General features: G+C 40.1%; 4 protein-coding genes across 4 annotated transcripts in view; all 4 read left to right on the top strand.

The window, feature by feature from the left end:
- The window catches only part of LOC145460439 (uncharacterized), a 335,154-nt gene that overhangs the window by 64,505 nt on the left and 254,934 nt on the right, over positions 1-15,715 (top strand). The window lies entirely within an intron of this gene.
- On the top strand, positions 96-2,259 carry LOC145503171 (histamine H2 receptor-like). Its single transcript, XM_081482634.1, has 2 exons — positions 96-543; positions 1,507-2,259. Exons 1-2 carry the CDS (start codon positions 242-244, stop codon positions 2,174-2,176), a joined length of 972 nt encoding a protein of 323 aa, XP_081338760.1. The 5' UTR covers positions 96-241; the 3' UTR covers positions 2,177-2,259.
- LOC145503202 (beta-2 adrenergic receptor-like) lies at positions 9,255-14,503 on the top strand. The gene is made up of 2 exons (XM_081482662.1): positions 9,255-10,244; positions 13,645-14,503. Exons 1-2 carry the CDS (start codon positions 9,871-9,873, stop codon positions 14,255-14,257), a joined length of 987 nt encoding a protein of 328 aa, XP_081338788.1. The 5' UTR covers positions 9,255-9,870; the 3' UTR covers positions 14,258-14,503.
- Positions 11,226-12,971, top strand: LOC145503372 (uncharacterized protein KIAA1958-like). Its single transcript, XM_081482835.1, has one exon. The coding sequence runs from the start codon at positions 11,607-11,609 to the stop codon at positions 12,969-12,971; it is 1,365 nt and encodes a 454-aa protein (XP_081338961.1). The 5' UTR covers positions 11,226-11,606.

The following is a 15,715-nucleotide window of genomic DNA, read 5'->3' as shown; positions in this document are numbered from 1 at the left end:
AAATGAACATGTAGGAGGAACACAGTTACATATGAATGGTTTCGCGCCAAGACTCGCTTTGCCACAAAGGAAAAAGGCAACTCAGAAGTGGCTTACTGATTGATACAGTTGATTAATTCAACATTTCAACTCTGAGCTGAATCAGTTTTCAGTGTACTACCAGTCTAAAGTAATAGTTTATCGGCGTAAGTTTATTAAAGTTAACTTTCCTAAATCTGTCGCAGATGGCGAATACGATGAAATGGACGATGGTTATTTCTACCCCGCTGTGGATGTTCCTGCAATCATTCTGGCCGTGTTAATTGTGATTGTCAACGGTTTCGTTTTGCTGTTGATGGCAAAGAAAATATATCTGCGATCGATCACCAATCTGCTGCTTTGTAGTCTGGCTGTAGCCGATCTGCTTACAGGCCTGGTTGCTATTCCTCTATTTATTGCTTGTAATATCATCCGCCAATCCGCGATTTGTATCACGGAAGAGCAATTGGCAAGGTTTATTTCAGCCTCGATTGTCAGTCACCTGGTGTCTGTTGTTATTGACAGGTTAGAATCACACTAATTCGTTTAGGTTACAGAAGTGTGGCAGCTCTCGTAATCTGCTATTGTTTTGTTATGGTAGCAGCTGTTATTATTTTAGGGCTAGGTGCATTGTTTCTGTTGTTTGTTTGATTGTTCCCTTAAAGGGTATGAAGCCATTCATGTCAGACCTTACGAGAGCTGTTACATGAGCCTTAGACCATACCATGCGCCGACTATTAGCAAACGTCCAATCTTGTTTAGCATGCGAAGTACGCAGGTGGCTCTTGATTGATAAGGTTGCCCTCAGAGAGCGCATGGCTAACTTTATTCTAGATCTAAACAATTACCCTCTCGATTTCTCGTCACCATAATCAGTCGTCGGCTCGCCATTGGACGTATATGGCCCCTCCTTAATATTCGGAGATTAATTCTGAGAAGGGCTCTCCAGGCTCGCCATGGGCCCTTGATACCAGCTTCGTGGTCAGTCTTGCCAGACTTTAACTGACAGCAAGGTGGTGACCCAGGGCATGGATCGCACTTTACTTCACCTGGGTAGACAGCCCACTACTCCACGTTTCTACCACCTCTTACAAAATAGGGCGCCAAGGCGTGGTTGGTCTCTAAGAGACGCACTCTCGATTGCTACCGTGTTCCAAAGCTCTAAATCGCATGGTTTGATTGTAAAATGGACCAAGTACAACACCTTGCTGTTATACATTGAAAACAAAATTGTGCTAAAAAGTCAAATTATTATTAGCCGACGATTCGGACCTTGCCCTTCTTTAGCACTGAGCTTAGCGCTCAGTTGAAGAAGGGCCAGACTGTATAAACGTAATGAATAAATTTTGAATTCTCTACACTGTGCAACCCAGCCTTCGAATCCATTTGGAACCTAGATATTTGTTCAGTTTCAACGGTATTGATTTGTTTTACAAATCCTTGGGAAAAAATGGTCTTCATACAATAATTTTTTGTCGTTGTTTTCAGGTATCTGGCAATTGTACATTCACTACGATACACCTCCCTGGTCACACTTCCCAGATGCATTCTGGTCATCCTGTTTATCTGGCTTACGTCCGCCATTACAGCATCGGTGCAATTTACATGGCTCGACCCAGTCCACCACGACCCACATGAGGAGTTAAGCAAGGTCGCACTCAAAGCAGAGCTCATTTATGACATTTTTTTCCTTTCCTTCCTTTTCTTACTTCCTTTTGCCCTCATGTGCTTCACGTACGGAAGCATAACCTTTGAAATAGTTCGCCAGAGTCGTAATATTCAACTACAAAATCTTCCCAGCTCACACAATGCACAGCGTAGAAATCGACATGAAAGGAAGGCCATTGCCATCTTCGCGGCCATGTTACTTGTTTACGTAATCTGCTGGCTACCATACTTTGGTCTCCGAAGATTCGATCTCTCCGAGTTACCAACACCTTTAATATATATTGTTATTTGGCTGAGATACCTTGCGTCACTTTTGAACCCTTGTATGTACATTTTTGGCAAATACGACTATCGCAAAGCCCTCTGGGAACTTTTGCGTCCAGTGAAAATTGAGCACAACTTCACGTCTACAAAGTCCACAGTGTTGAGGGCCACTTTGGCGGCAGAAATGAATGAGCTTGGTCAAGGAGAAGCAGCAGCCATGATCTAACTTTAAAATGATAACCCACATTTAGATTGAAGGAGACAAACACAATCTCTCATTCGGAATGAGAGAAAAACGAATATTTGTCGAGGGTGCTCTATGTCTCTCGTTTGGAAGAATGCACATTAAAGTAATAATAATAATAAAATAAAAGACTTTATTTAACGAGGGTAACATAATTTACTGGTTGCCCAGTAGTTTACAATATGGCCCTCCCTCATTTTACATAAAATCATTTACATATTATATACTTATGAATAGTGATTAAAATTTAAATTAACTTAATACAAATAAGATCTAGAAAGTGCTACTAATGACAAAGTGTTCTAGTGTAGCATTTTGTTTCAGTAGCTTCTGGCGTACTTTTCCTGTAAAATCTGGGCTTTATTTGTGAATAACGAAGAGAATACGTTCATTTTCAGATAGTCAGTCTAACGCTAAACGTAGGAGGGAAATAGTGTTCTATCAGTTTCGAATAATATCTTTCTGCCACCATTGCTCTATGAATAGCCCGAGAAAACGAAATGCACTGATTTATGTAGATAAGCTCCTTTGGCTTTCTCCTAAAGAAAACCCAAAGCAAGCAAGCTAAAAAAAGCTCCAATTTCAAACCCTAAGGCGCGAAACACACCCATTTTGGACTACAACGACAAACTTTCTCCACCTCCCACCCCCACCCCCCCCCCCCGCCCTCTCCTTCTCATGTCCCCTGACTTGTCCCTGTCGTTTCGATCTTCTCTTCCTTGTAAAGAAAGGGGGAGAGTCGAGGGAGAACCAGCCGATGCCAGGATCTTTTCCCGCCTCTCCCAATCTCTAAGGAAGAAGCCCTGTGAACGAGGTTGTGGGTCAACAGGACTCCGAGAGACGACTGGGCACGAGTCATAAAGTAATCATCTCTTAGAATACTCTTTTAAGCTTGAACTATGCACTATTACATCGACCCTTACTCTAGTCTATGCTTATATAACTGAAGAAAGATAAATCCTGACCTATTATCAGACTGAAAAGAATGATTTTTCCGTCTGTAATAACACTTAATTTCACAACTCCAGCACTGCTCTTAGAATATAATAAAGTAAATTTGCTGCAGTAAAAGTTTATGACAAACTCGAAAGGCCGAGACTACTGAAGTTGCTTGCTTTACTTTCTGCATTATAAAACTAAAATACAGAAACTAGGTTCAGTTGAGGCTGTTACTGATGTCAGGCCTCATGTCAGGTGTAATAAAGTTTCTGTAAATGAAAGAAAAAATCGTAATAATAATAATTGCATACGACAATCGGAAATGCAAAACATCAGGACGCTGCTAATGGTATCTTACTCTCAATGAGCGATACAGTTGTCGCAATGATAAAAAGATAACTATCAAATTAACTCTCTCGTCAATATAATCAAAACTCGTAATTGTGTTTTTATCAGTTCAGAGCAGAAAACGAAGCTAAATCTCTATAGGCTATGCTTTTGTTGACAAAAGAAGTTTTCGCTGGCAAACGCCAGTCTGACACGGCATTGAAAAGGACTTAACAATGACATTGCGTGCAATTCATGCGATCAGCTCAACGAGCGCGCCTTATTGGAAACACCTCTCGTGAAGCACTAGAAAACTCTTGAGTCCCAACCCGGATTGCCTCAGTCTTTTGCGACAAAATCAACGCAATTGTGGAAAACTCGTCAAAGATAATCCTTCAAAGAAAACCGATCAACAAAGTGTGATTTATGAGGTAAAGTAAGCCTGGGACAAGTTTCGTTTTGAAATTAGCTTTTGTTTGGTAAATATCGTGACTCTTGGCTTTGAACGGTCTCTTTACTTAACCTTTTAAGGTCATTGGCAACGTGCGTGTTCGATCAATTCCAGGATCTGGGAAATTTAAGCCTGGTACGTAGCTGGTCTTTTCGCTTACAATGATTACAACGTGTTAGACGGGAAGCTGTGTAGAAAACTAATCAAAAGCACTTCTGCAATTTCCCTAAAAGGTCCCCTTATAAATTGGTGTTGTTTCAAGTTGGGATGAAAAGCATTCTTGTTTAGTACGTGTCTGTGTCTGCGGACTTTATCTGACGCAAGAACAAGGCGATTTGTGATGCAGGAGAGGCTCCCCCATAGCTCTAAACATGTCTTCTGCCTGCGGCACTTCCACCACGGACAGACATATCAGCGGTGGCGAATAGAAAACGACGAAAGAACCAATCAGATTCGCGGATGTCCAATTACACAGTTGAGTGGTTCAGTACTAAGACATGGCATTAGTAGCCACTCGGCTGCGTTCTGTTGGAAATACTCGTATCTGATTGGTTCTCGCATTGTTTTTATTTCGCTAATAAACAACGCGCCGCAAAATTGGAGTTTGTGTGCTGTAATCCCTTAATGTATCTCTTAAAACAATTAGACCTCTCGCCCTCGTTCTTGATGAGCGATAGTTAACGCGGTTACGCGTCGTTTTGACTATTCGCTCATAGAAAACTCAGGTTGATAGTCTAATTATTCATTACTTTAAGTGCCAGTCCTCTGCTCCTTTCGTGTATAATTTCTAGAAGGCGCCATACCAACGAAAGGCATTCAGTAACAAAACGACGGTGCACCACCGTCAGTTATATCCCGTTTTTATTTTTTTATCAAAACTTTTCCCTAGTTTGCCGTAAATATTTGCAAGGGAAATTAGAACCCCCAAAATATATTCTGGAAGAAAAAGGTAATTAGTGGCTGTTAACCATAATATAAATTTGAGGGAGAACAATTCGTTAAAAATTACATATCGGGAAACGTTTTGCGGCGTAGTTCTGGATATGGTTGCAAGCATCTCTTGTCGCCAGTTATCCCTCGCTTAAAAAAAATTTCCTGAGGTGTTCAATATATTCGATATTCAGCGGCTTCAATGCAAAACAGTTATTCACCCGGCTTATTTAACAGTCAAAAAACAGACATGACAAGCCAGTCTTTTGTGATACCGCGGTTTTTATTTAATCCGGAGACATGTAGTAGTGGACGGGAAAACAAAAGTACCTTATGAGATTAAAGAAGGGAATCATGACTCGGCCGAGTAGTATGTCACAAACGGCAATTCAGGTTCATCTATTGAAAGAAAAATTTCAAGTCGGCCGACTCAATGACTCTTACGACGCGAAATACAACTGGAAAATTCCTTATTCTGAATAATCAGTGTTCAATTTATCATTATATTTCAACAAGACAACTGGAAATAAAGATAGTGTATGTGTTGGGATGACCTTTTTCTGTTTCCAGTTGCAGCTGTTCGCACCTTTTAGATCCTATTTTACTTATGGCCTTTAATTAGGAGACCTTTCGACATAAATGGAATAAAAAAAGGATAACACAAGTGCGGAGGCTTTTTAGCGTAGGTAGCCGGATATCATTTTCAATATTATGTTTGCCTGAGGAATCATGAAAAAAAAAAAAAATGATAGATTGAAAAGACAAACCGACAAGGGTCTTCGCCTACTAAGAATTCACTAAAGACGTGACAGAGAGATTATTTTAAAAGATTTAGAAGTAACCAGCTCGATTTAAAGCTGAATTTGAATAATAAGAGAGGAAAGTCAATCAACATTGCTTGAAAATTTGCAAATTCTGTATTTTGGCACATATGGAGTAGAAATCACTTTTCATGGTGCTTTTCATGTTGTGTTAAGATATCACTGCTTTGCTATTGGCTCGCCTTTAATCAAATACGACTGTCCCATTTCCTCTCTTCTAGTACACAATCAGAAAATAAACAAAGAACTGTGTCGACCGAACATGGTGACCTTTCAGTTCTAATTAATTTCAGGGCAAATCGCCTTCGTTAGATCGTTAAGGACTTAGCAAGACTACAAGCGACTGTAAGTATACCGGCTCAGTTTATTTTTTTATCAAGGAAAAGTCTATTTTAACTTATTTGTTTGCGTGGAACATTTCGCGCGGTTGAAGTAAAAGGTATACATATATATTTCTTATCTTAATGGGATAGTGTCTTCCTTTGGGTGTTGTAAAATTGAATTTTTGTGAAAGGCAAATTATCAAGCAGACGATACTACAACGTCAAAAACTTATATATATATTCGCTATAAATATGTTAAGTTTTCGACTGGTCCTTTAAAATTTAATTTATTGCATTTTTAAGTAGAAATTTCTGATCATTTTCTATCGATTTTGCTATCTGAATGTGTTTTTTCGGGTCGTTGCTTATCCTTTCTCTACCATTAAACCCCTGCAAGCGAGGAAGCCAAAAACTATATATAAGAAAGAATAACAATTAACCAAAACTCGTGGCAGAAGTTTTATAATTTCTTTTTTAGGAGAGTGGTGGGTCAGAAAAATTTGAATGCATCAGAAATCCATGGCAGGAGAGAAATTCAATTTAATATACATCTACTTGTCGGCTGCAATTCTGTTTTCTGTCAATGAGCTTAAAATGACTTACCGTGTGCTAGTGTAAGAAATTGCTGTCGGCAAAACATAAAGCCGAGAACGGAAAAACGTTGTGTAATTACAATCCTCCTGAATTTTGCTTACTCATGTTCATGAAATGCTGCTGCAATGTCTTAGTAGAACTGAGTAAAACTATTCTAGCGTTGTGTGTGCTACAATATTCTAACAACAATTACATCGCTGTTTTTGCTTCTTGCACGTAATCAACGCTTAAAACAAGGAGCCAGATAATAAGTTAAACAAATAAAAGTTAAGGTCTTCGCTATTACAGATTCAGTTCAGCTTTACAACTTTAGGGCCGGAACCACAACTGTGCTACTGTATTTGTGCGACACCAGTTAAAATATACTTTCATAATAACAAAATCATGATCTGCACGTGCAATATATACCAACATAATATCGAGGGTTTTTTGTTCAAATTTAGAGGAACACAATTGCATGTGGCAGCGCATCACATAATTGTTTTATTATTTTTTTTTTAAATCTATTTACGCAAAACGTTTTTCCGAGATTGGTTTTATACCGTACACAGTGTAATAAATATTCAAAATTTTCAGTTATCTAAGAAAAAGGTTTTTCCCAAATATGAGTGTGTGCTCTAACAACAACGCTGTTCAAGAGTGCTAGAAACGATATCAATCTGCTAATAAACTGTCTTCATCTAAGATCTCGCAGATAAATTCAGCCGGCTGGACGTTTTCTTGTTACATTCTCAATGGATAATTTATATTTTGGGGAAATTTCCCTATCCATTGTGAGGACCAAACATTTCGGCGATACAAGAGGAAGTTGTGAACATGATATATATTTTGCGGTTTCAGAAATCGCTTTCTTTATATTAATACACTAATATGTTAATACATGATGAACCTGTTTTTCTAATCACTACCAATATGTGCAGAAGTCAGAAACTAAAGTTTATGGACATAATCCACAAGTATTGTTTTTTGCAGGTAAAAGTCTTAATTAAAGGATGATCGTATAATGGCAGCGGATAGCCAGTTGGCAGGTTCTCTTATGAAAGACTGATTGAATTATTTTGGTTCTTTATGAAAGTGGCACAAATGATTCAATCTTCCTCCAACACTAAAAATAGGTGTGATACTTTGACATAATTTACAATGCAAATTTTGCAACCCAAATTTCTACAAAAAAATATCTATTTATTTCTTTGTTAAAGCAACCTTTGGTTTTTCATTATCGATCTGGGACTTCGCCAAATATTATAACTTAGTTTAATAGGTAGTTTAAGAAAACCACAACGGCAACGGCGATGTCGCTAAATAACAAAAGGTTTAATGAGCAGTACAATGGCTGTGCACCTGCATAATAGTTCTTGCATGGTACTTTTCTTTGCCGTCTTCTGTTAAACTGACAACTATATGAAATGACCAAATTCTGCGTTGTGCGGAGGAGTTGAACCACGACAGATAACGGATAGTTTGTAAAAATTCTATTTCGAATTTTGCGCTGAGTTCCATTATCAGTTTCGAGATAGTTTTGACAAAGGAAAACAAACCGTAAATGACTTAAGAGTATCGCGAGATTCGTAGGTACAATATAAATTCATTTTTTTTAATCGACGTTGTCCTCGGCGTCGCCGTCGCAGCTACTTAAACGTCCCTAATATGTACTGACCGGCAAACGTCTTTTAATTTTCTTTTTAGCTGTTTCACAAGTCGCTATTATTTGATCAACTGCGATTGTTTTATTGAACTTCTGGGCGTTATCTCTTATCAACAAATACTTTCAACAAACTTTGATGATTAGCTTTGTCATTTTTCTGTTTAATATTTTGATATTTGCTTCCCTTTTCACGTGCGAGCAAGATATAATGATTGCCGGCCAAGACGGCTTGAAATGCATTTATCATTAATCCGCTTTCCTTGTTTCCATGATAAAAGTGTGGTAACGACGAGAAGATGTTTTGGAGACGATAAGTATGATAAAATAGCCGAGGTAGCTAGGCGAGTGTACATGTTTCCCCAGCTGTTAAAACGTCCAACCATTTCCAAGTGTTTTATGGAAGAAAACCGAGTACTCTACTTTTATGGAAATAAATGTTGGAAGTAACTCTCGGTTTCCATAGTTCCGGAAACTAGCTTTCAACCAATCACAGCGCTCGCTGAACTATCTTGGGTATTTTGAAAAACTCGTCTCTGGAAACAGTTAGGATTCATCAACAGTTTATTCCTGTGAAAGAATTCTTTTACTTGCTTTCACAGTTATGAAACACCTTAAGAGATCAAGGCAACTGGTATGTACGTAGCTGTGCTCCATGTGGAAAGAAAAATGAGTTAAAGAGTATTAACTCTTTCCTCCACTTAAAAGAGAAAACAAGTTAAAGAGCGCCCCTTTTGAATATATAATACTTGTTCTTTGGTAAACATTTCCTCTGTTGATGCTTGATTTTCTCCTATGGTATTTTTCATTATCTTCGTTCCAAGGGCTTAGAAAAGGGATGCAGTGAAAGGGGTAACTTTTCTGTCAAAATGGCATGCAAAGGGGAAGCGTTTAGACCTTGGAGGACCCTCCTATTATTAAACTTTGCAGAGTACCTCCCGGGTTAGCGTCTTAACAGGCTAAAAACGCTAATCTTGTACATTGCATGAAAAGCCTTCAACTTCACTTTATTTTTTTTGAACTTACATTTTGAAGTTACAATATTAGTATTAAAGAGGAAAAAGATACATATATAACAATTAAAGGTTACAATGGTATATAGTTTGTGCATGGAGACTAATAGAACCGCGAGGTTATCTCATCTCATCGAGGTTACCTCGTCTGGTTTGAGTGGACATAAAAAAAACATGGGAGTAGAAGGACGGATTACTAAAGGGTCTATAAGCCTCTATAGACACTACAAAAATATGGACAAAAAGTCTATATCAAAAAATCAGTGCTTCTATAGCCAGCCCCCTGAGATGGTTTGTTCGAAAGCTGTTTAACGCATACCCAGGATTAATTAATGTTTCTTGTATTGAACTGTTCTTCACTGCTTATGTTTTGTTTAGTTTGAGATCATTCAAATTCAAAACTGGACGACAAACAATATAATCAGAAAAACGCACCGAAACGTTACCAAACTGAATTCAAAATTCTCGCTAATCCTGAGTCAGTTTAATCGGGCTTTGACCGACCTGACCCTGGACTGAATTTTACTTCAAGGTGAACACAAAGCAAATAAACACATTTAGAAAAACTAGCTGTTGACTGACTTCAGTTCGTTTTTACCCTGTAGGAGATATTGTCTACAGCTGGGCTTAACAACAATGTCAGGCCGGAATTCCACGTCGAAAGCATTGAACACTTCACATTCCGACGGCTCTCAAATGAACAATCAATCCTTTGTGTTTGGCTTCAGCGTCATGGAAGATATTCCACCTATAACAATTGGGATCTTAATTTTGATGGCCAATGGACTAGTATTAGTGTTGTTTGCAAGAAACAGATGTCTTAGGACGATTACAAACGTATTGCTATGCAGCCTGGCCTCATCCGATCTACTCACGGGATTGATTAGTATACCACTGTTTATGACGTGCAACATTTTGCACCAATCGGCGCTGTGTATCGCTGAAGATCAGATGCTGCGTTTTACATCAGTTTCTATTGTTTGTCATCTTGCGGCCGTTAGCTTGGACAGGTAAAATAATCTGTACGTGAAAGATCCTACTTATTTCCTAACCAGTAACGCCTCTTAGTCACTTAAGAAGTAATATATCAAACACGAGAGACAGTCTTTCATCGGGATATCCAGACGCCTAGAATGCAGTTGAAAATATGACGCGAAGCGGAGTATTTTTGACGAATCTTTAGGTGTTTGCGGCATGGATAGCCAATGAAACACTGTCTCGAGTGTTTGATATATTGTCTCAATCGAAACAATAACTAATGAGTAAACGGAGAAGTAAAATCGTCAAAATCTATGCTAATTACTCAAGCATCTTAAGGCATGGCTAGTTCCTTGGAAAGACCCCCTGGAAAGTCAAAACCTTTTTTCTATAGAAATATAACGTTGCCTTTTGCCCTAAGAAGACCAAAAGTACACACCAATAGGAATTTGGCGTCCTTAAATCGCTGAAGATATTTTGATGGCGGTCACCTGTCTGATGATGTCATAATCCGGGCAATTGTAAAATCTCAAATGGGGTGGGGAAAGATAACTTTCGCGAAAGATAAGATATCATTTATTCTTTTCCTTTACTCGAAGAAACTATCTGTGCCCGGGATGGTCTAGTTTCTTATTCTCTTGACAAGATATCAAGAGACAAAACATGTCACGTGACCTGTTTTACTATTTATCTCTTAAATTATACATCACTGCCAATCATTCCGGTCAGAACCATATAAGAGACAACAAGACAAATACAACTTATCTTGTAGGACCACTATCTTAGCCTTCGTTGACCTCTTACAACTCAAAACACAGCTGAGACTGGGTTTCTAAAAAAGCAACTGAAACATTGAATTGTAAATCTCTCATCTGACCGTTTTAGCACACGCGTGTATGGGCCCTTCTTACCTCAAGGACCTTGAGTGGATGTAGAGTGAGATGATTGTATAGGTTTTACGCACATCCGTATACACGCTCATAACCTTTTGTAGAGTTACCGGGGGGGGGGGGGGGACAGCCATATAGAAAGGACGGGGCTGCTGGTCACAAAATTTGAAAAGAACCCCTTAGAGGTACCATGTACCAAGATCCTGTTGTGTGGACTTGGTTTGAAATCTTTTTTTTTTTTTCACCCATAAGAGGTACCAGCTCTAAAACAACGCATTATTATATGACTAGCTCCGTGAGCGGACAAGATGAACCGAATCTCGCGCTGTGATTGGCTACCCGAGCGGGCAAGATGGAGCTATCTTGCCCGCTCGGGATAAGGGCTTTGTCCCGCAAGGAAAATTCATCCGAGGCGAAAGCCGGTTTACCAAAATTTTCTTTCTTAGTTTTTCCCTGAAAAATCTTTTCCCTGACAGTTAAAGATTTCCTGTGGTTTGTGTATCGATGGAGCTGGAAAACGAGAAAACTGAATGCGTCAACGAGAAAGAAAACAAAGAAAACAAAAATGTTGACGAGTTTCATGAATTTATTTTGCAACAAAAACCGGCAAACACAAAAGTAAAAACACAAAGTGACATGAAGGTATGGAAGCGGTTTTGTTTACAAGAAAACGAGAATAGGGAACTGTGTGACATACCTCAGGAAGAACTGAATTTGCTGTTGTGCAAATTTTTCAAAACCGCAAAGAAATTGGACGGCACAGAGTACGAGCCTGTCAGTTTGACGTCCTTTCAACGTAGTCTCCAACGCTCCTTGAACGAAAGAGGTTCAAATGTAAATATTATTGACGGAGACAACTTCAAACTCTCCAGAGAAGTGTTAAGTGCCAAGCGCCGTCAGCTTGTTGTGGAACATGGCAAGGGGAACAGACCACAAGCTGCTCGTGAGCTGACCGAGGCCGAGGAAGACAAGCTTTTCGAGTGTGGTGAATTTGGGACCTCCAATCCGACAGCCTTGCAGCGTACCTTGTGGTGGATAATTGCCCTTCACTTTGGGTTCAGAGCTCGAGACGAAAGCTGCCGATTAAAGTGGGGAGACGTCACTTTGGAGAAAGACCCAGAAATGGAGAATGAGATTCTTGTGTGGAGATATGAGCGAGGGTCCAAAACATGTCAAGGCCAAGACAAGCCATACAGTGTTCGTGCTTTCCACCCTACTGCGCAAGCAACCGGCAACGAGCGTTGCCCGGTTAAATTCTTCGAAGAATTTGCTCGCCGTCGTCCTTTGGAGATGAACAAGCCAGATTCCCCCTTTTACCTCGCAGTCAAACATCAGCGAAAACCAGATGACGACGTGTGGTATATGCGAAGTCCGCTTGGTAAAAACGAAATCGGCAAATTTCTCCCCACCACTGCGAAAAATGCTGGTTTACAGGGCAGAGTAACCAACCACTCGGTGAGAAAGACCTGCATTTCACGTCTCCTCGATGCAGACGTCCCAGATAATTTTGTGGCACAGTTAAGTGGCCATCGCAGTCTGAAAAGTCTCGACGCTTACAAATCGGCCTCGCATGAACATCAACGGCGAATGTCCCTTGCGCTGAGCCGCTCCAGCAGCAACCAGCTTTCTAGCATCTCCACTCGCACAGAAACCACAACTCGTCCCACCACTTCTGTTACCAGTGTTGAGTCTGCCACCTTTAATCCAGTCCAGATGGGATCGGGTTTTTTCTCAGGAGCAACGATTGGAAGCTTTAACAACTGTACTTTCAACATCCAGCTTACGTCGGGGCAGCTTTGCACCACAGAGCCAAGCGACACTTCTTCGAAGCGCCCAAGGATCGGCGAGAGCGACGACCAGATGAAATGAACTGTCTTGCTCTAATGGTTTAACATTCTTTGGAGCTTAAGTGCTGAAAATTTAAGCCATTTTAGACATTTTTGAGGTAAAAAAAACTTTTCGAATTTCCCTCGAGCGGTTTCGTACATTCGTTTATTCTGATTCAGAAGTTAGACATTTACTCGTCAAAAATGCAAACCAATCAAATGATTGTATTTCTGCATTCAGCCAATTAGGATAAAGGAGAACGCGCCATTGATTTTTGCATGTAACGGGCTTCCTTTTCAGTCCTTGAAAATAAACACGTACACGGATCATTTTTTGGTGTTTTATCCCATATAATAAATCCTTTATTGACCAAGCTTATTCGGTCAAGATGGCTGGATATTGGCCTCGTTCTTTTTTTGCGTGTTTATGGACCTCGACTTCGTCTCGGTCCATAAACACGCAAAAAAAAGAACTTGGCCAATATCCAGCCATCTTGACCTCACGCTTGGTCAATAACCCATATATAGGTACTACGAGCACCCCTGTTTTTTTTTTTTTTTTTTTTTTATGGTAATCCCCCTTCCTCGGGGGTAGAGGTCTATGCTCTGCCACCGACATTGATCTTTACAACGCATCAGGATTTGTGATATGTTTTGCGGAACGATATGTAGTTTATGAGTTCTCAGCAGTATTCACTGTCTGTTCATATTTCTAGGTATTTGGCCATAATGCATTCGTTGCGCTACACGTCAATAGTCACCCTCTCAAGATGCGTTTCCGTAATCCTGTTTATCTGGATCTTGTCAGCGGCAACTGCTTTAGTTCAGCTAAGCTGGATGGACATAGCTCACCACGATGTGTATGAAATCCCCCCTCCTGACGTCATCAGGCGTGAAAACATCTACGACATCACGTGTCTTCTTGTGTTTTTCCTGGCCCCACTTTTGTGCATGGTTTTCGTCTACACGAAGATCTTCGTCGAAGTGTCACGACAGATCGACCTAGTTCAAAAGCGAAGTACTCCAGGTTGGGAAGAAGCAAAAGCGATAAAAAACACAGAAAAGAAAGTTGTTACAATTTTTGCGGTAATGTTGCTGGTTTACACCGTAGGCTGGATGCCTTATTTCATCCTGCGACTTCATCATCTGGAGCAACTACCGCCTCTTGTTATTTATATCTGCATATGGCTTCGATTTTTGACCTCATTTCTCAACCCATGTCTGTACGTCTTTGGCAAAAGAGACTTCCGTGCGGCTTTGAAACGGAGAAAAACAAGAAATTTACATTATGGCCATCTGTTACCACTTGATCGTATTGGAGCCGAATAGGAGGAAAATTGCATTGCGGTTAGAAATCGTATCTCATTCAATTTTCGACTAAACTGGCAAAGTGTATGACATTGATGTTAGTTTCTAAAAAAACTTTGTGGGTTCTGTTGACGCGCAAGCGGAACACTAACACTAACTTAAAACAACTTGAAGTTGAGAAGGGAAAGTTATAACCGCTGTAGCGAGTTTCCGGTCCTTTTGCGGAAAAGTGATGTTTATAATGTTACCGAGACCTTAAAAGAAACGATTATTTCAAAAAAAAAAAAATCAAGTCAAACCACTAATTACTATATTTTATCTTCTGCATCCCGAAAAAAAAAAAAAAAAAGGAAAGAAAATTAACGTGCAAGCCGACGGTTCGGTTTTAAGCTTCAAGTTTGCTTCTATTTGCTTTCGATAGTTGTGTGCTAAATGATCACATCTAAGAAGTGTTAATCCGACACAATATTCAGAATATTGGACGATAATGCTCTGTTAACGTTGCTCTGTTCTGTTGTTGGTTTTTCTGGATATGGATCAAATGAATATATTAAAAGGAGAAGATGTATGTTGTATTTGTATCTAACAAACTACAACTGTAGCACGTGCGTTGCACATGGTCTGAAATCATCTGTGAAACGTCAATCATCTCCCGCCCCCAGTTTTGTCTACGGTCTCAGACTCTAGGAACAAGGTTTAACACGAGGGTTTTTAGTGTAAAATTCAATCTTGCAAAAAGTTATTTACCATCGTATTCCCAAGCAGACACTAATTTCTGAACCGTGAACGCTTTGCCTACCCGTCAAGATGGCGTTGAAAACCGTCATAAGGTCTATTGAGAGGTAGGATTAGACGGGCCCTCTACACCTATAGCGACAAAGGTCCGTATCATGCAGCGGGTACGATTTAGTAATTGCAGCTAATTTGATTCTGAGCTCGAGATTTCGAGTGATACGGTTGACGAGGGCGCAAGACAACTGTCACGCATAGCCGGAAATCGAGAGTGACAAAATTACCACAATCTTCTGCACAAACACTTTGAAAACGTTAAGAAGTGGCCGCCATTTTGTTACCGACCGCACTCTGGGAGGCCACTCACTACCACGAGCGTACAACAAAAAACTGGGTTTCCACTGATGAAAACCCACATATAATAGATTATAAAAGGAGTGTCATTATGGAACTGAGAAAGTCTTGCAGGTAGCCTTTCAGTACTGACAACTCACGACGCGAGCACGCTTCTAGACTACGAGTAGTCCCTCTTTCGCTTAGTACGTCGTGCGTGACGCGAAAGAAATTCGCGAGAAAAAAATGGCCGCGCGAAATCCTGGGGGTTAGGAGCGCGCTCCTCGCCTCCTGGATTTCGCGCGGCCATTTTTTTTCTCGCGGTTTTCTTTCGCGTCACGCACGACGGACTAAGCGAAAGAGGGACTACTCGTAGTCTAGCACGCTTCGTGAAGTCACCACTGATTACAATGC

Source organism: Orbicella franksi, chromosome 11 (assembly GCF_964199315.1).
Source record: "Orbicella franksi chromosome 11, jaOrbFran1.1, whole genome shotgun sequence".
Lineage (NCBI taxonomy): Eukaryota > Metazoa > Cnidaria > Anthozoa > Scleractinia > Merulinidae > Orbicella > Orbicella franksi.
The sequence above is the reverse complement of the archived record's forward strand: the minus strand, read 5'-3'. Positions and strand labels throughout refer to the sequence as shown.